General features: G+C 44.3%; 1 protein-coding gene across 3 annotated transcripts in view; it reads left to right on the top strand.

The window, feature by feature from the left end:
* adam11 (ADAM metallopeptidase domain 11) overlaps positions 1-19,923 on the top strand; it is a 213,849-nt gene that overhangs the window by 138,933 nt on the left and 54,993 nt on the right. For all 3 annotated transcript variants that reach the window (XM_038779233.1, XM_038779232.1, XM_038779234.1), the window contains exons 14-15: positions 2,646-2,697; positions 16,961-17,060. In XM_038779233.1, coding sequence (XP_038635161.1) covers positions 2,646-2,697; positions 16,961-17,060 — 152 coding nt within the window. The remainder of the gene's footprint in view (positions 1-2,645; positions 2,698-16,960; positions 17,061-19,923) is intronic.

Here is a 19,923-nt window from a genome sequence, read left to right as displayed (position 1 = left end):
TTTAGAAGATTGAGAGAGGAGCTGGGCAGACTGAATGCAGAGATGTTGTTTTCTCTGGCTGGAGGGTCAAGAACCAGGGGCCACAGCCTGAGGATACAGGGTAGGCCTTTAGGACTGAGACGAGGAAAAATATTTTCATTCAGGCCGGTGAACCCGTGCAATTCCCTACCACAGAAGGCCAAATTGCTGAATATATTTAAGAAGGAAATAGAGAAATTTCTAGATTCTAAAGGTATCAGTGGGTATGGGGAGAGCACTGGAGTATGGCATTTAGATAGAAGACCAGCCATGATCATGTTGAATGGCACAACAGAATCAATGGGCCGAATGGCCTACTCCTATTTTCTAAGGTTTTACATTGCAGTCTCATATATAAGATGGGACAAAACTAACCATTGGAACAGAAATTCTACAAATTAATCCATGTCAACATATTGATGTCTTCGGTAATGTTTCTTATGCAGATGTGCGAAGAGTCTAACCTGTACAATCTCCTCACCATTTTTCAGTTACTTTATGATAGGGTAGCAGGACCATTGTTCCTAGAATTTTAACTCTTTCCCTCTTTGAATATTTGGAAAACTTTGCTGCCACTTGCTCCTTTGCTAAAGTTCTAGGGAAGGATTCTTCGTCCCACCACACCAGTTTTCTAGTGTGGCACCCCCCCAACCCCGGCAGCAGGGTTCTCCGTCCCGCCAGCCGGCCAATGGGATTTCCCATTTTGGGCAGCCCCGTGCCGTCGGGAATTCTCAGGCATTGGTATCTGCTGGCATAACAGAGAATCCTGGCAGCGGGGAATCCAGCCCCCAGTATTTATGGAGCTCCAAAAACTGCTTCAATTTCCTCTCCCATTTCCTTGTAGGGTTGAGGGTGTATGACATCTGGTCCAAGTGCCAGACACTTTAAAATCAAAGTCCCGTCAATCAGAAAGAATTTGCCCCACACATAACTGAGGTAACCACATTTTTAAAATTATTTTTTGTTAAAAACGCCTTTTCTGAGTGACAGCCTGACACTTTACAATTATGAATCTGTCTTATTTATTAAGGGTCCACCTGTATTCTACACTGTGCCCCATAAGCCAATTGTAAGGAGGTGAGTGAAAGTAGGTTTGGGTGGCTTCAGTCTGGCTTTCATTTTTTCCATCATGAAGTGCCGAATCTCCACTTACTGCAGGTGGCAGAGTTTGAATCGGGAGCCCACAAAGCTGGAGATTACTGAGTGAATCCAGCTACTGAGATTCTGTAACACCCTGGAGGCAACCAGCTTTTAAAAGGAACTAGAAGGATCTTAAGTTGGGCCAAATTTGGGTACATTTTTCAAACCTGAAAGAAAGGTGATTGTGCCAGCACGTCCTACACACTGCAAACAATCATGGATCTTCCTACATTAAAATAAATATTGCTAATTCTGTTTATAGTTTGATAAATACACATTAAAGGTTCAACGCATTAAAACGTGCTAAATACGTGCCAGTTCTAGTAACCATTTTGGAAGCTGATTTCTTTTGCTTCGTCCAGTTTTGAATCTCAGTAATCCGATCATCATCGGAAGAGAAATCTCACTTGTAATTGCTCACTTGCATTGCTCTTTTTCCCTCTCGCTCGCACACATCCTATCTCGCTCTTCCATGCTTGAAATTAGAATTCTTCACGCGCCTGCACTTTACTCATAATATTGCACTGCTGTTAACTAGATGTCTGCAATTGTTTATTTCTTCTCCATAATCGATCCACCATTCAACAAACCAGCTTCAAACAGTTGACGTCTGAGACTCTCATGCCACTCTGTGGCAGTTCTCACCGACTGCATGTTCTATGCTATCGCAATACAAGTGTGCATTAGATAAACCATTTCATACATATCCAATGTACACACTACAAGTTGCTGTACCTGGATTGTATATACTGTACTGGCTGACCTGTACTATGTACATACCATAACTGAGAACCGTGTGTTTAAGAGCCAGTCTTGCGACGATTCTGTTTCCATGCGGTCTTCAATCTGATTCACATTGGTAATTGGAGGGCCAGAGCAGACAAACATCTATCGCGATCTGACCTCCAGGGGGCAGTGTAAACTCACCAGCTCTGCATATCGAATTTTAAAAGTTTTTTTTTCTGGATTTCACCCTCCTCGACCTGGATTTCACCCTGCTCAGCCTGAGGGGTAACAGTGAGTGAGAAGATTCTCCCAGGGTACAATCACTGAGCTATTGTCTCACAGGTGAATTACGGCACAGATCAATAACACTTTTCGAACAATTATATTGGAGCAGGAAGGTGGTCATTTTTACTATATATAGATCTATAAATCCATTTGCGTTGGCCAGCTGACATGTAAAAGACCTAAACCCTCTTTCAACAGGATGTCTCATTTATTTCACTACATCAATATGGTGGGCAGGGCATTTTTGGCTCATAATGAACATGCACTTCTGCCCACCATATTAGAGGCTTGGGCATCCATTTGACGTTTTCAAAACGGATGCTGCTCCATTGAAGTTCCAGATCACGGTCTCTGCAAAATGGGGTTTCCGCAGATGATTTGTGCATGTATTTATCACAATGCATTTCTACTGCTTCCAATAATCCATTATGTGTTGCCTGTGTACCACCAATACGCTTCCTGTTTTCCTTTGGCAGGTGAGTGCTGGTGTCCTGATGACTGGTCTGGCTGTATAATGGAGGATGTTGGGTAAGATAATAATTTCTCAAAATGGGGGGAGGGTAACATCGGTTTTGGGTTTTTTCTTGATGCATGACAAGCAATGGGCTGGAGGAACATTTGGAAATTGACTGACCTGCTCTGCCCTTCTGTACAGATACTGTCAATGAAATTGCACCTTGTAATGATTTCTATACTGAAGGATGTAGATCAATTAGCAGTTTCAGTTTAGTAATAAAAGAACTCCATCTCTCCAATCTTCTCGACTAGTCTACATGTGCAACAGAATCCGGCAATAGTACCTGGGATTTCAGTCACTTCCCGTGTACATACTCTAGGCACCTGTGATGTAGCACAGCCCGTTTGAGAGGAGCAGTTTTAGATGCTACCGTGAGATGTAAAGACCTCCAGCGCCTTCGAAGACACAATGTGGGTGGGATTGACTCAGAAGGGTGATGGAAAATCAACAGCCAGTTTTACATTCTGTACCATTCCAATCTTCTGTTCCAATTACTTTCTGTGCAATGGGTTGACTCGGTTGGCTAGGTGACTAGTGTGTGGTTCAGAATTATGCCACCAGCGTGGGTTCGGTTCCCAATCCAGGGCCCCCTTGCCCTCTGCCTGAGAGTGGAAAGCAGTGGCTGACCATCACTGACAGAAAACGTCAAGGAAACAGCTCAGGGTGAAGCATCAGCAGACAAATGAGCCAAGGACCTTCCTTCAGGCAGAGCACACATGTCTGAGTGAATGCTGTGAAATAAAATCACCTGGGGTGGCCTCTTCGCCTGCTGTCCCTTTTGCGCATCCTCTACCTTGATATTCTACTCACCGAAGACCTGTTTGGGGAACCCAGACCTGGTGGTTCACTAAAGTTAGCTGAACCTTGTCAGAGTAAACTGGAATCTACCACAGATTGTCTTCAAATGAAATGATGGGTACACTGGAAGGAGCAGGACGCGCCACATTGATGGGAAAAGGTTTGACATCTTACTGGATGAAGTAGTGAGAATATCAGAGAGGTGCCTTTTCCCCAATGATGACTAGGATGCGTATGAGTTCAGTCCATGAAGAAATTGAATGATCACACCAGAAGGGGCATGGCAGGCAGGCAAAGGATGACGAAATGAGAAGAAGCACAAGATGAGTTAGAAAGCCTAATATCCACGCACCCAAATGAGAAATTGCTACATCACAGTGGCAGGGACCTATGTTCAATTCCGACATCCTGTAACTGTGTGGAGTTTGCACATTCTCCCTGTGTCTGTGTTTATTTCGTCCAGGTGATCCGGTTTCCTCCCACAGTCCAAAGCTGTGCAGGTTAGGTGGATTGACCATGCTAAATAGTCCCTTAGTGTCCAAAAGGTTAGGTGGGGTTACAGAGAGAGGGTGTGTGCCTAGGTAGGATGCTCTTTCTGAGGGTTGGTGCAGGCCCCATGGGCTGAGTGGCTGCCTTCTGCACTGTAGGGATGCCATGGATTCTATGACAGCTTCTCACCACACCAAAAGCAGCTAAGTGCTTTCTGCTGTGAAAAAAGGGGCTATGAATCCACTCAGTTCTCAATAATATCAAGTGTGTTTATAAACATTGTGGTAATTGAGATGCATTTAAGTGTGAAGGGCATGATAGATAAACAATCAGGCATCTGTCTGTGACGAACAAAAGTGTCAATCACTGGCTAGTGAAATGTATTGTGTGAACTTGAATGGGAGTTTTACATTTCAAAGGTTGTCAGCGGATTTGAAGCCCTTTCAAGTGTTCTGGACTTTCAATGAAGCCTCTGATCCTTTTACCAGCTCCTGCTTTAAATATGTCTGTGTGAGGCAACAGATATTATGGAAGGATAAGTGAAATTGCAGTGATCTTTCACTGTACTACCTGGGCTGTTATCAGCTTTCAGGCAGGTGATGGAGGTGACTGGTGGTGGATTGGATAACCCTCATGCATGTGTGCTGTGAGGGGGGGGGGGGGGGGGGGGGTGACCCATTATTTCTGCAGTGGAGGTAAGTTGCCCCTACTTGTCTTTGGGCAGGGGGTGATTGAGGGAAGGAGATGCGTTGGGGTGTGTAGCTGCTGCTGGAGGTGAGGATCTGGCCACCTGCTCAAATTGGCGGCCCAGTGCTGGGATTCAAGCGGAATCTGATGAGCTGTCCACCCATGCATATAATTACATGGTTGTATTACGATACTACACCAGACCCCAACAGTTGCTAGGATACTGGACCGAAACCCCAATACTTAATTTTATTTTGTAAGACTGTGCTGAAAGAATACTTCATTTCAGGAGTGATTACACAAAGAAATATGGATTTGGGATTTTTCAACAAAACGTTATTATTAATATACTGGAAATCTCTTTATTAGGGGTGGCACGATAGCATGGTGGTATGCACTGTTGCTTCACAGCACCAGGGATCCGGGTTCGATTCCCAGCTGGGGTCACTGTCTGCGGAGTCTGCGTGGGTTTCGTCTGGGTGATCTGGTTTCCTCCCACAGTCCAAAGATGTGCAGGTTAGGTGAATTGGACATTCTTAATTCTCCCTCAATTAACCCAAACAGGCGCTGGAGTGTGGGAATTTTCACAGTAACTTCATTGCAGTGTTAATGTAAGCCTACTTGTGACACAAATATTATTATTATTATTATTAACATCACCCCCAAAAATAGCTTACAATTACCTTTGAAACAATATAGCCCAGTGCAATAAATTCAATACCCTTAATTACTATCTCTATTCCAAATGAACCACCAAGAAAAGAAAAAACATACAGCTCTCAATCAATCAAACATCCCAGTGGCACAGATTAATACTTGCTATCCAGAATAGATTTGGCTCCTGTTAGAACCCTTGAAAACTCTGGCTGTGTGTCTTCAAAAAGCTGTTTCAACTGGTTTGTTTCAGCTGTACCGTTATCCTCAGACAAGTCTGTTCTTCTTTAAATACTATCACTTATTTTTTAACCATCCTACTGCGAGAGCAAAAGACCTTTCTTGTGGTCTAAAAGGTAACCAGAGCATATCTCAACTCAAAAGAGCTTTCTTAAAATGCTGAATACCTTAGCTACACCCAGTAATGACATAATCTCCCCAAACTGAAGATAAATTAACTCTCAGCTGGAAAAATTTGAAAGGATTCTCCATTTGGGAGACTGTGGGTGGGATTCTCCATTGCCCGATGCCGATATCGTGATCGGCGGAGAATTCCTTCCGATGCCTGTATCGGGGACGGCGCCGGTTTGATACTGGTTTTTGAGTCTCCGCCCCCTCTGCACACCGTTGGAACGGCATTGGCACATCATCGGACGGCTCTTCCCCAATGCTCCGCTCCGTGGGCCGCGTTCCCAACCGCTCGGTTGACGTGTGGTCTGAGCAGTCGGGAACCCGGCGTGCCAGCTGGGAGCCATCCTTCTGACCGGGGGGTCTTCCGCAAATGGTGGGGATGGCCAGGGATTGTCCTGTGGGGCCGGTCGGATCCGCGCATGGCCAGCACCATGTTGTATGGCGCAACCGCTGCAGGTCAGCGCCGTGCGCATGTGCTGCCACGGACCCGGCCATTCTCCGGCCGTTTTTGGCGTGTGAGCCGGGGGTTTTACCCGGTGCCGCCTGCTAGCCCCTCACTGGTCCCCGAATCAGTGCACGGCAACAATTTTGATGCCGTAAAATGCCACAGTTCCCATGCCGGCATCAGCATACTTAGCCGCAGAAATGGAGAATCCAGCCCGATGTTCTCCCATCGGAGGTGAATTGGAACTGATTTGCATACCTGCAAATTTATGCAAGGCGAGAAATAAAAGGGAACCCCACCATCAGGCTGCCATTTTGAGCGGTCGTCCCGATTGCGTGGTCCCACGGCTACCTCTTTCTCCCCCACCCCCACCCCCCTAACTATAGGAACGGTGGAAGGGGGGGAAGGGCTGGTCGTGGAGGGGTGGGCAGGTCATGTATTGTTGGGGGGAGGGTAGCCCTCGGGCGAACTTTGGGGATACCCCCTTGGCCCACGGTGAGGCCCAACATGTCAGGACACTTTTGATAATATTTGTTGTGAATCCGGCCCAAGTGATTTCTGAGGATTGGAGAATCGCGAGGGAGCGGAGATTTTGGTGCCAGATATGTTAATTAGCATCCTCCTGCGGGGGCGAACCCCGATCCTGCCGGCAGCTACCTGTTATTCCAAGATTATGACCTCTCGTTTTAGAATGCCCTGCAAGAGGAAGCATCAGCTCCACGCCTACTTTATCCATACCTTTTATCATCTTGTATACCTCAATTAGATCTTCCCTGATTCTTCTAAACTCTGGAGAGTATAGGCCTAAACTCTTCAATCTCTCCTCGGACGAAAAACCTCTCATCTCTGAAATAAATCCAGTGAACCTCCTCTGAACTGCCTCCAATGCCACTACATCTTTCCTCAATTAAGGGGACCAAAACTGTGCACAATACAGTAGTCCCCCGTTATACCGCGCTCCGCAATACCGCGGTTCGCGATATACCGCGGGGGGGCTTATGGACCCCAACTGTCAGTTGTGTCAATTTCAGCGGCCGGCTCGCTTTGATCCGGAGAGGGAAGCTGCTCTCTCACTGAAACAATCAGCCTGCCGCTGAAATTGACACTGCCGGCTGCTCTCTCCCTCCAATCAGAAACATTAAAACTTAAAAGTTGGATTGGAGGGAGAGAGCAGCCAGCAGTGTCAATTTCAGCGGCCGGCTGATTGTTTCAGTGAGAGAGCAGCTTCCCTCTCCCGATCAAAGTGAGCCGGCCGCTGAAATTGACACTGTCCGCTGCTCTCTCCCTCCAATCCAACTTTTAAGTTTTAATGTTTCTGATTGGAGGGAGAGAGCAGCCGGCAGTGTCAATTTCAGCAGCCAGCTCACTTTGATCCGGAGAGGGAAGCTGCTCTCACTGAAGTAATCAGCCGGCCGCTGAAATTGACACTGCTGGCTGCTCTCTCTCTCCAATCAGTACCCCAGCAGCCACAGCCTGTACCTCAGCAGCCACAGTACCCCAGCAGCCACAGCCTGAACCCCAGCAGCCACAGTACCCCAGCAGCCACAGCCTGAAGCCCAGCAGCCACAGTACCCCAGCAGCCACAGCCTGAAGCCCAGCAGCCACGGCCTGTACCCCAGGAGCCACAGCCTGTACCCCAGCAGCCACAGCCTGAACCCCAGCTACAGAGGGGAGGGGCGATGTGAGACCATGCTGGTCTTGCAGAGGCCCGTATGACCTCCTCCTGTGTTCTCTGCTCTCCCTCCAATCAGCCGGCAGTGTCAATTTCAGCGGCCGGCTCACTTTGATCCGGAGAGGGAAGCTGCTCTCTCACTGAAACAATCAGCCGGCTGCTGAAATTGACACTGCCGGCTGCTCTCTCCCTCCAATCAGAAACATTAAAACTTAAAAGTTGGATTGGAGGGAGAGAGCAACCGGCAGTGTCAATTTCAGCGGCTGGCTGATTGTTTCAGTGAGAGAGCAGCTTCCCTCTCCGGATCAAAGTGAGCCGGCCGCTGAAATTGACACTGTTTTAATTAGATCCACGATGGGGGTTTTAAATTTATTTAAAAATCTATGCTAGCGCTTCCCATTGTGAGTCTACGGGGGTCTGACCTCTCCCCCCGCCCCCTGTAGACTCTCAATGGGAAGCGCTAGCATAGATTTTTAAATAAATTTAAAACCCCCATCGTGGATATCCGCGGCTCGGTTGCAACGCGGGTGGCTGTCTTGGACCCCAACACCCGCGTTATAAAGGGGGACTACTGTACTCCAGGTGTGGTCTTACCAATGCCTTGTATAGTTGCAACAACACTTCCTTAACTTTATACTCAATTCCTTTTGCTATGAATGACAACATTCCATTTGCTTTCCTTAGTATCTGCGACACCTGCAGCTCGTTTTTTGTGACTCATGGACAAGGACACCCAGATCCTTCTGCATCGGAGCACCCCGAAGTCTCTCCCCATTTAGATAATAAGTTGCCTTTCCATTTTCTCGACCAAAATGGATGACCTCACACTTATCCGCGTTAAACGCCATCTGCCACATTTTGGCCCACTCTCCTAACCTATCTATATCCATTTGTAAGGTTCTTATTTCCTCATTGCAACTTACTGTCCCACCTATGACTGACTAAGAGTATCAGATGACAAGGTTTCAAGTTTTAAAACTTTGCAACAACAAACAACCTGGAGATAGCATTACCTAAACACCATACAGTAGGCAACCTGTGCTCTAAACTACAGAAAGAAGTTCCTACTTAACTTCTGAAATGATCAATAAACCCCATCACTATTAAACTTTAGGCAGTCACTTAAGTAGACACTTTATTTTCGTGGAACCAGTCCTAAAATATTCTGCACTCCCGCGGTCTTGCTTCCCTATTCCTTTCCCAGCCAGGTAACTTATATTACCTAAACTGATTTTCATGGTGAGAGTTATGCTTGAGATTCCCCAGGGATACCTTAACGCATGGGGGTAAGGGGTATGAATGCCACTGTGCCCTACACCTTTGTTGTGTCCCTCAGCCCCACCTGTGTGCCGTCAGCGTATTTGACAATCAGCCATGTATTAGCCCTAGTTGGACGTCGGACAGCCCCTTCTGAAAATTTCAATTCTTTGGCATCAGCATCTAATCGCATCCTGATTGCTCATGTAGGTTGGCACATCCTTGGCATCTTGTTCAACTCTGAGATGAACTTCATTCCATCTACAGAACTGCATTATTCCTGCTTTGCAGCATTTCTCATCTCCATCCCATTTCACGTCCACATTCCACCAAAGTCACTGACCACATAGTCGGCACTTTTAGACTCACCTACTTCAGTCCTCACTCTCCTTGCTCCTTGACTTCTACTTTGCAAATTGCTCCGAGCTCAGCTGTCACCATTGAATCCCGACAGTGCAGAAGGAGGCCATTTGGCCCATCAAGTCTGCACCAACCTTCTGAAAGAGCATCCTAACCGTCGGCCACTTCCCCACCCTATCCCCGTAACCCCACCTGGCCTTTGGACACACTAAAGGGCAATTTAACATGACCAATCCACCTAACCTGCATATCTTTGGACCATGCAGACACAGAGAGAAAATGCAAACTCCACACAGACCCAAGGCCCATCTTGGCCTACATTTCTTCCCTTTAGCATCATCATGTCAGACCTCCAATGAGTTTCTGAGGAAGTACCCAGAGATGTCCTTTCTACAGTAAGAGCAATAAGGAGATCATATTTTGGCCCTGGAATACCGATCTGAGATCCTGTAAACACCAGAATGAACTTGCCATTCCAGGTAAGCTGGGTCGGTTCATTTTGGTCATCATTGAAGAATTGGTCTTTGGAAGTCCCCTGAAAGGCAGGCTGCAAAAGGGTGGCCATTGTAACAGAGAGGTAGCCGTTTTGACTGGTCACCTATTTCCAACAAGAATTTCAGGAGCAGACTCCATTCAATCCATAAGTGTTGAATCAGGTTCCCCTGAAGAGTCTGCTAAATAAGAATGTTCAAGAGCTGGAGCATTATTCAAAAACTCCTTGCACATCAAACAAGAAGATGGGCTTCACTGCAAGACTAGCATTTATTACTTATCTTTCTTTGCCTTTGAGAAGGTGGTAGTGAACTGCTTCTTGAATCGCTGCAGTCCATGCCGGTGTAGGCACAATTTGGAGGCTTATTGAGGCTTGCACACAACAAATTCTTTTGGTGCTTTCCATCTGCATTTTCCTATGCTTGGCCTATCAGGTACCAAGTAGATCTTAGGCCTCCACAAGTCCCAGGTGTAAGGATCCCAGCTGATGTTACTACTGGACGGGAAGGTCCCAAATTGGAACTGTGGTTCAATAGGCCATAACCTTTACCTTTTTTTTGAGAAAAGAGGATGAACAGAGTCACAAGACTGCCAGTTAGCTTTTAACAAAAGAATAAAACATTTATTAAACATGAAAAGATTGACAATAATACAATATATCTTCACCTCACCTCTATCTTCACAAATGTACACATTGATTTCTTAGGGTGACACAAGTTGCAGAATATATGTTATACTACACTGTTCTCAGCAAGTACACAGTCCCTGTAAACCAACTGTGGTCAGACACACCCCAGTCTGAAACCAAGTGGGGGATGACACATAATACAATCTCTTTGAATTTCTCATCAAATCCCTCCAGATTTAATCACATTGTTAGCCAAGTGCTCTCACTGGAACTCTGGCTTCCACACAAGTATTTCCAAACTCACTCTTGAAAATGCACACCTTGGGATCTTTTCCCAAATCATTGTTTTTTTTCAGCTTCGATCACCACAGATTCACTTCCAGGATTTCAGTCTCTCCTTTCAGTATTCCTCTGCCTTGAATTGCCATGTGCATTCAGCCTGCCACACAATCTCTCAGGTACCCCGCCATGCCTAAAGAAAACCACTGCTTCACAGGTTGTATTAAGGTATTACAACCTTAGCATGACTTCAGATAATTGAGCAGGGGGAGAGGAGCTTCACTGAAAGTGCTGTCACCAGGCAATATGGAGAGCTTGGCTGAAATGTACATAAAATAATATTTTTACAAAGTACTTTTTAAAACTCAGATTTTCACATTTATATGATGTATTTATTATAAATGCACAAACTTTAATAATTATATACTGAATGCTACCATGCTGCTTTATTTGCTGTTTTGCTTTTGCTGGTGTCTGGGTCATGTTAATTTTCAAGTGGGGCCACATTGAAAAATAGTTTGGGAAACATTGCCCTGAGAGGAATACGTTTTTATTTCAAACAGGGTTTGTTTACTTTGACAGTTTCATGAGCAACTCAAAGACTTGCCGGAGATATTATGGGCCTCATGAATTCTGTATTTAATGGTTGCTAGATAGTAAGAAGTCTTACAACACCAGGTTAAAGTCCAACAGGTTTGTTTCAAACACGAGCTTTCGGAGCACAGCTCCTTCCTCAGGTGAATGTGGGTTTGGAGGGGGCATTGGGCATATGAAGGGGGAATTAGGAAATGGAGGGGGAATAAGGGTATGGAGGAACATGGGGTATCGAGAATGATGGGTATGGCAAGAGTATCAGGATACAAAGAGGGGAATGGGTGCGAAGGGTGATTGGATTGAAGGGGATGGTGAGGGCTGGAGGACCTAGTACAGAACTAGGCCAATGTCCCAGTAAATAGAGGCGGGCCTTGTAATCTGTCTGCTTCCATTCCTTCCTTGGACCTGTTTCGGGAAGTGAGACGTCTCCAGCCTGACTCTGACCCCGCAAGGGAAAAGTAAAATGAGTGCGGGGATGAAGCAGGAGGTGGGAACGTGACACTGGGAAGTATCCCAATTCCCACCTCACAAGGCAAAATGCAGCTCCCGACCTACTAATCGCTTCTATATTTCCCCTTTGAGCATACAACGCATAAAATTTAGAGAAAGAGGCAAAAAGCAGTCAGCCTGTAATGCTTACGCCTTATCCATGGCTGGAGCACCACAAACGAAATACCTCAAACCTTACACCTCCCCCACCAACTCTACCATGTAATCTCCTGTAAGACACAAAAAGAGAGAAAAACTCAAAGTTGACGCGGGAGAAAAGCTGTGGAAAATATTTCTCCGACTTCCTACCAGTCCAGGTTATCACATGGGTCAGGTTTTATCAACAGAGACACTTGCTTTCTATCTATGTGATTTCAGTCCTATATGAAGATATTTGCTTCATTGACATTTTATATATTAGGGCTCTAGTGTAAATTACATTCGTGCAGTGATAGCCTTTGCATCTTCATTTGTGTCACTGCACTCTCTTCCATTACCAATCGAACAAACCTTTTCAAAAGACAGTGCCCCCTCAGATGAAAGACGTAATTTAAAACAGTACTTTAGAAAGTAATGTAGTTTTTCTGTTCAGTGTTCTGTCAAAAAAATGGGGAATATTTATTTTGATGAATGAAGTTCCTGTGGATGACGAAGATTCTATATGCCAGCATGGCTTGGACTAGCTTGTAGTTGACGTAATTCTTTAGATCCTGTTTTATGTAAGTGCCTACCGTTTTATCAGCGTAAGTTGCTATAGATCACAGACATGGACCTGCTAAATTTGGCTCAGCTTTGATATGTCACCGTGGGTCGTTCCTTGTAGGATGCTTCTGCTGAATTATAATTAAGTGGTACAATATAACCCATCATCCAGCTCACAAAGCCTGCAAAGTGCATGTGCCTTGTGTTAGTACAAAGCTTTAAGGTAAAAAGATCTATTATCCTGAACTGTAGCATACTGTTTGAGGAGATTACGCAGTGTGGCAGCAAAAATAATTGGAATTGCTATATTTAGTTTGATGGCATCTGAAAATTTTCAGAGATCAGGTAAGGCGAGGAAATACAATGCCATTTGGGTCCTCTTTATTGTCAGCTCGCTAACCAGATATTTGTGACCAAATGCTTAAGATAGTCATACGTACTCCCTGTGTCTGTAATTTTAATGGAGTATTAAAGCGATTGCTAGCACAACAGCCAGAAGAATGTGACATGAACTTGTAAAATACAGGTCCATTAAAATCGCTAATAGTCATTATTAGCCTTGTAGAATCAAGGGTGTTGTGGTAAAATATAGAGATTTCAGGTTTGAGTGGGAAACTGAAAACACCATGGGGTGTTGGATAGTTTTTCTCTATTGTCACATTGTTTTCTGCACTGTTCTCCATCAGGTCGGGCAATATTTAGTCCCATGCATTATGAACACCAATTTATTATTAAAGTATTGACTTGTCTCATTATGCGAATCTACATAGTATGGGCATACTCCTGGCCCTTAAAGCCGTGGTGTCACTGTTGTGGCTCAACGATGAGGAGTCCTTGAGACTTGCATATTTAAGCATAAATCCTTTATAGGTGGTCTTTAACGAATTGCAAGCCCCTGATTACTGGCATGCATAGTGCTGCTCACAACACCATGCATGGAAACTGCTTCCAGATTGTTCTCTCTCGAATGTGCTCTTAGTCTATTACCATGTGACTCTACACAGCATACTGTGAGTGATGCTATTCTCCAGTCCCACATTAATCCTTGCTCTGCTGAGCACCTTTACACTAAAGTGGCATGCAGGCACATAAGTAAGCATACGGCTGCAGAGATTTAATAGAATGCAGACAATAAAAAACAAATAGATGCATTGATTGATAAAAAATAACCTTTTACAAAAGCTATTTTAATGTACATATTTCAGCCACTGCAGAGGTTATTTGTTAACAAAGATGCCTGATGGCTGAGGTAATATATGGGGCAGCAGCAAGACACTTGCGCTTTTGGCTTTGTGATAGAGTGGTGCCGAACTTCAACTCTGTGCCGCATGTTAATGAGAATAATCTGTATTAGTGTCACAAGTAGAATTTCATTGATCCTACAATGAAGTTACTGTGAAAATCCCATAGTCACCACATTCCGGCATCTGTTCGGGTACGCGAGGGAGAATTCAGAATGCCCAATTCACCTAACAAGCACCTCTTTCGTGTCTCTTGTGAGAGGAAACCGGAGCACCCGGAGGAAATCCCCGCAGACACAGGGAGAAGGTGCAGACTCCGCACAATACACTCAGCACAGACAGTGACCCAAGAGGGAATCGAACCCGGATACCTGGTGCTGTGAAGTAACAGTGCTAACCACTGTGCTACAGTGCCTAAATTCCTGCCTACCACTGCAGGACACATCAGGTACAGGCAGCATGTCTGGAAGAAATTAGAGGAACAGAATTTGGAAGGATGCAGCTGAACTTTACTGCCCTTGGCAAGTTCATTCCTCTGCATGCTAACTGCAAATAACATAATACCTCAAGTAACAGCGATCAAGTCCTGCCACTCATCCTAGTGTAGTTCGTTTTGAATGCATTTGCTTAAATAGTACATGTTAAAAATCATGATCCCCATTTTCCATGAGAGGGACGTGACTGAGTAAGCAGGCGTAAAACGTTAAGAGAATCATGTAAATGTCTTAATGATTTATTCAGGGTCTAATTTAAATATATTTATTTGGAAATTGGCGTGTGCTGCTGACTGGAAAATTGGTCCGGACCCCAAATTGGCAGAAACCTGGCAAAATGGATCTCCAAACATTTTCCCAATATGTTACACCCAGTTTATACCAGTTAATTGAAAGTAATCGATTGGAAAACCTGTCCTGTTCTGTTTATTTGCAAATAATTATAGATGATCTCTGCTTTGACTTTAACGTACCTTGAAAAGCATTTATTCAAATGTTGCTCTTTTGTGCATGTGATGGTGATGTTTTTTTCCTTCCTTTAATTAGTAATATCCTACGCCATATATGTCAAACTCAAGGCCCGCGGGCCAAATGCGGCCCGCGGTGGAATTATCTTTGGCCCGCGAGATAATATCTAATTACTTTTTTAAAAAAATTTAGATTAGCCAATTATTTTTTCCAATTAAGGGGCAATTTAGCGTGGCCAATCCACCTACTCTGCACATTTTTGGGTTGTGGGGGCGAAACCCACGCAGACACGGGGAGAACGTGCAAACTCCACACGGACAGTGACCCAGAGCCGGGATCGAACCTGGGACCTCAGCGCCGTGAGGCGGTTGTGCTAACCACTAGGCCACCGTGCTGCCCTAATAATATCTAATTACTATTAAAGCTGGCCCCAGCAATTGAAGCGCCTATGGCGTATGATATGGCTGATGCTGAGTTTATTCAGGTATAGTGTGAATCACAAAGTGTTGGCCTGTGGAAAAATGTTTTCATTAGAAATTACTCTGGAAAAGCTCCAGATAAAGCAATAAGAAATAAATGCAACTAATTTTTTTATTTATTTAATATTTAATGTTGTTTTTATAGGCAATAACCTAAGCTTTATTAGTTCCAGGTTCAATAAGTTCATTTCAATAAGTTTTGCAAAAAAACATTGAACCAGTCCGGCCCTCGACTTGTCCCGATTTGTAAATTTTGGCCCACGGTGTATTTGAGTTTGACACCCCTGTCCTACACCATCCTTACCTTGTTCAGTTCTTACTTGATGTGGCTTTGAAGGCCTGACTCAACCTTTAGTACGTCACGCTCATGGCCATTTTCACGTTTGAGTCTAGATAGTGAGTGTTATCATTTTCTTGATTGGTGAGAACATCAAAGCTGAACCCAATCTCAGTCCTTATCCAGTATTCACACATTGATTTTCAGGCTTGATTTGCTGAACAGCAATAAACATGCAGGAACACGGACCCATTATTATTTTCTTCACTGCTAGCATAGGGGACAACAAGGCCATTTCCATAACTAAGGTCAGAGTCCTAGGTTTGTCACTACAAGTACAGCATCTACAGGACAGGGACTGGGAAAACCCAGCTGGAATTCCCCATCACGGATGCTATGCGATGGCTCCTGCTGGTAAGTGTGCAAGTGTGGATGGGTTCAGGACAACACCAGACTCTGCTGTGATGTTGACTTCAATAGTCCTCCCACACAGTGTCAAAGGTTTACATGAATGAAGTGTGGTCATTTAGTTGAGTGCCAGATGACTGCCAGTTCTTTTAAAAGTGTACAGTATCATCAGTGACTCCCAGAAAGGAGGTTAAGAAAGAGAAGAAAAATTGGCAAACTAAGTAAAGGTCCATATTGGCCATGATTGAACTTGCGTGAATGCCTAGAACAATACATCAATGATGCAAAATATTCCCCAGAAATCTTCAAACGTTACTGTCATGTGAGCTTTGACTCAATTGGTGGCACTATCACCTCTAATTTACAGGATTCTGGGTACATCGCTCTCCAGGACTTGAGTTGCTCCTGTGCAGTGTTGAAGTGTTGAGGATGCGCTGCACTATCAAATGAGACATTAAACCAAGGACCTATGCACCTGCTCGGTTGTTGAGAAAGATTCCACGGCACTATTTTGAAGAAAAGGGTCATTACCCTTGGTGTTCTGGCCAATATTTATCCCTTAGTAAAAACCACAAGGACTGGTTATCTGGTCATTATCACATAATAATAATGATCTTTATTAGTGTCACAAGTAGGCTTACATTACCATTGCAATGAAGTTACTGTGAAAATCCCCTAGTCGCCACACTCTGGCATGACTGACTGGGAGTTTGCTGCGCGCAAATTGGCTGTCACATTTCCTACATTCAATGACTACACTTCAAAAGTACCTCATTATCTGTAGAACGTTTTGAAATATCCAGTGGCTGTGAAAAGCACTGTAAAACTACAAGTTTTTCTCTTCCTACATCAGTCTTTGACAGGACACTGCCAAATTGAATAAGATCGACGATTTTGAAAGTAATGTTGTGCTACAGTTTTTTCATCCATGCTCGTGTTTGTTCCACCAGGCACTATCTTCCAAAAAAATTTTCAAGATGCAGCATTAATGAATACAGACAGTTTCTGCAGGCTGGTGGTGGCACCTGTCTTTTCAACAAGCCTCATAAGGTAAGCCCTGAGGTAAACTTTCAACATACTTTACAAGTGGTATGTGCTGCCGTGCAACCTGAGGTTTAGAGGAATATTTTATATTTGTGAACCTTGCCAATGCTCAGGGAGAATAACACTGTACTTTGTGTATCTCATAAGTACTTCAATCACCCACAGATCAGCCAAATCAGATTGGATTGCAACTCCTTTGTACATCTCGGTGTATGAGACATTGCTATGTGCAAACTGACTGCAGTGTTTGCTTACATAATAATGACTCGTAAGAATTTTGAGATCTGAAATGAGGATATGATTATAGTTTCAATAAAAGCTGATATTTTTATTTTCCTTACTTTAAACTAACTAACTAACTAACGTCTTTTATTACCTCCACCATTGAAGGTAATGTTTTCACCCCTGTTTGTTAGTCAAGGTAGCATGCAGTTGTAGCAAGTAATTAAGAAGGCAAATGGTATGTTGGCTTCATCGCAGGGGGATTTGAGTGTAGGAGTAAAGATGACTTGCTGTACTTGTTTTGAGTCTTGGTGAGATGTACCTTGAGTTTTGGATACCGTTTTGTTCTGCTTATCTAAGTAAGGATATACTTGCCATAGAGCAAGTGCAACGGAGATTTGGCAGACTGATCCCTGGGATCAGTGGGATCCCTGTGAGAAATGTTTGAGGGAACTTGGTCTGTAATCTCTAGATTTCCAAAGAATGAAAGCTGATCTCATTGAAACTTACCAAATTCTTACAGGGCGTGATAGGGTAGATGTGGATTGGATGTCTCGCCTGGCTGGTAAGTCTAGAGCCAGGAGACACAGCCTCAGAATAAGGGGCAGGCCATGCAAGACTGAAATGGGCAAGAATTTCTTCAGTCGAAGGGTGGTGAGTCTTTGGAATTCACTAACCCACAGGGCTGCAGAAGCTCAATCATTGAGCATGTTCCATACCAGGGTTGGTACAGTGTTGCAGGTAGTTAGCACTCCTGTCTCACGGCGCTGAGGACCCAGGTTCAATCCCAGCGCTGGGTCACTGTCCGTGTGGGGTTTACACATTCTCTCCATGTTGGTGTGGGTCTAACCCCTGTCATGATATGCAGGCGCACACACAGATAATGATATACAGACAAGCAGCTAATGGACACAGAGAACAGGACTTGACCATTAAGCAGGCAGGACACTCGGGGGTGGGATCTGACTATAAAGGACATGAGGCATTCACACTCCACCTCTTTCCACTGATGAACATCTAGCGAGTCAGTCAAGGGTGTTGTTACAATCTCACACCTCCACCACATGGCTAAGAGCTAGCTTGGGTCAGTCAAACAGAGTAACCACACTTAAGTTAGCAGAGAGTCAAACTCACAGAGAACTGTGCTAACTGTGTTAGTTCAGTAAACCTGATTGAACTAACTTCAAGGTCTGAAATATCTTTTTGATCTATGCTGCATCCAGTTGCAGCCAGTGTTAAACCAGTGTACCTAACACGACAACCCCCACGACCCAAAGATGTGCAGAGTAGGTGGACTGGCCCTGCTAAATTATCCTTAATTGGAAATAAAATTAATTGAACACTTTAAATTTTCTTTTAAATGTTCCGGATCCGAAATCAGTAGATTTCTGTATTGTAATGACATCAAAGGATCTGTGTGGAAAGGTGGCATTGACATGGATGATCAGCTATGATCCCATACTAAATTGCCATTTTGAGTCCAAAATGTTAGGTGGGGTTACGGGAATGGGGCAAGGGGGGTGGGGGCGGTGGTAGGCTTAGGGAGGTTTGGCGGGTCGATGCAGACTCAATGGGATGAATAGTCTCCTCTTTCGCTGTAGGGATTCCATGATGCAAGTGAATGACGGACCAGGCATGATGGGACAAATGGCTTACTGCTGTTCCTATGTCTGTTTGTCTATAAACAGCATACCTCAAAAAAAATGGACAAATTTTAACAAAATTTGCCATGATGGGGCCAGATGTTTTTGAGGTTGTGTCTAATCAATGTTGCCCATAAGATACCAATTCAATGCTCTATTCTGAAATTAGTGAGATTCTATTGACATTATGTCATGATAAAGAATGAGATTGCACTGAGAGTTGCATTCTTTGGAAGGAAGTAGTTGCCAAGTGAGACAGTTGCAGATTACTTTCTCGAATTAAAGAAACTCTCTAATCACTATGGGTATGGCACAAACATAGAAATCAATCTTAGAGCGACGTTTGTCGGAGGTTAAAGGACTACAAAACCTAGGTCAACTTTTGAGTAAATGAAATGAAATGAAATGAAAATCGCTTATTGTCACGAGTAGGCTTCAATGAAGTTACTGTGAAAAGCCCCTAGTCGCCACATTCCGGCGCCTGTCCGGGGAGGCTGGTACGGGAATCGAACCGTGCTGCTGGCCTGCTTGGTCTGCTGTAAAAGCCAGCGATTTAGCCGAGTGAGCTAAACCAGCCCCTGGCAGTAAGCTGACATGGACAGAGGCCTATGATGTAGCCACATACTTGGAATGGCAGGCAGAGAGAGAGAGGTCCGTAGCGCACCCTTCAAGTACTGTAACAAAGTCAGGGCAAAATTACCCAAGTTGAGGAGGAAGCATTAGTGATCATATATGGTGTTACTAAGTTACACAAATACATTCGCAATAGGTTTTTCACTTTTTGTTAACTGACCAACAAGCCATTACAATAATAGTTGGTTCAAAGAAAGGGGCACCATCCATTGCGGCAGCACTTCAAAGATTTTGATGGCCCATAGTATGATATGAAATATCACAAGTCAGCAAATTGTGCTAATATGCATGATCATTCAAGATTTCTCAGTGAAGGCTGATTCATTTCTGTCCACAGAGATCCCATAAATTATTTTATATGCACAAATAAC

The sequence above is a fragment of the Scyliorhinus canicula genome, chromosome 19 (genome assembly GCF_902713615.1).
Source record: "Scyliorhinus canicula chromosome 19, sScyCan1.1, whole genome shotgun sequence".
NCBI classification, from domain to species: Eukaryota; Metazoa; Chordata; class Chondrichthyes; order Carcharhiniformes; family Scyliorhinidae; genus Scyliorhinus; species Scyliorhinus canicula.
This window is presented reverse-complemented; position numbering and strand designations above follow the sequence as displayed.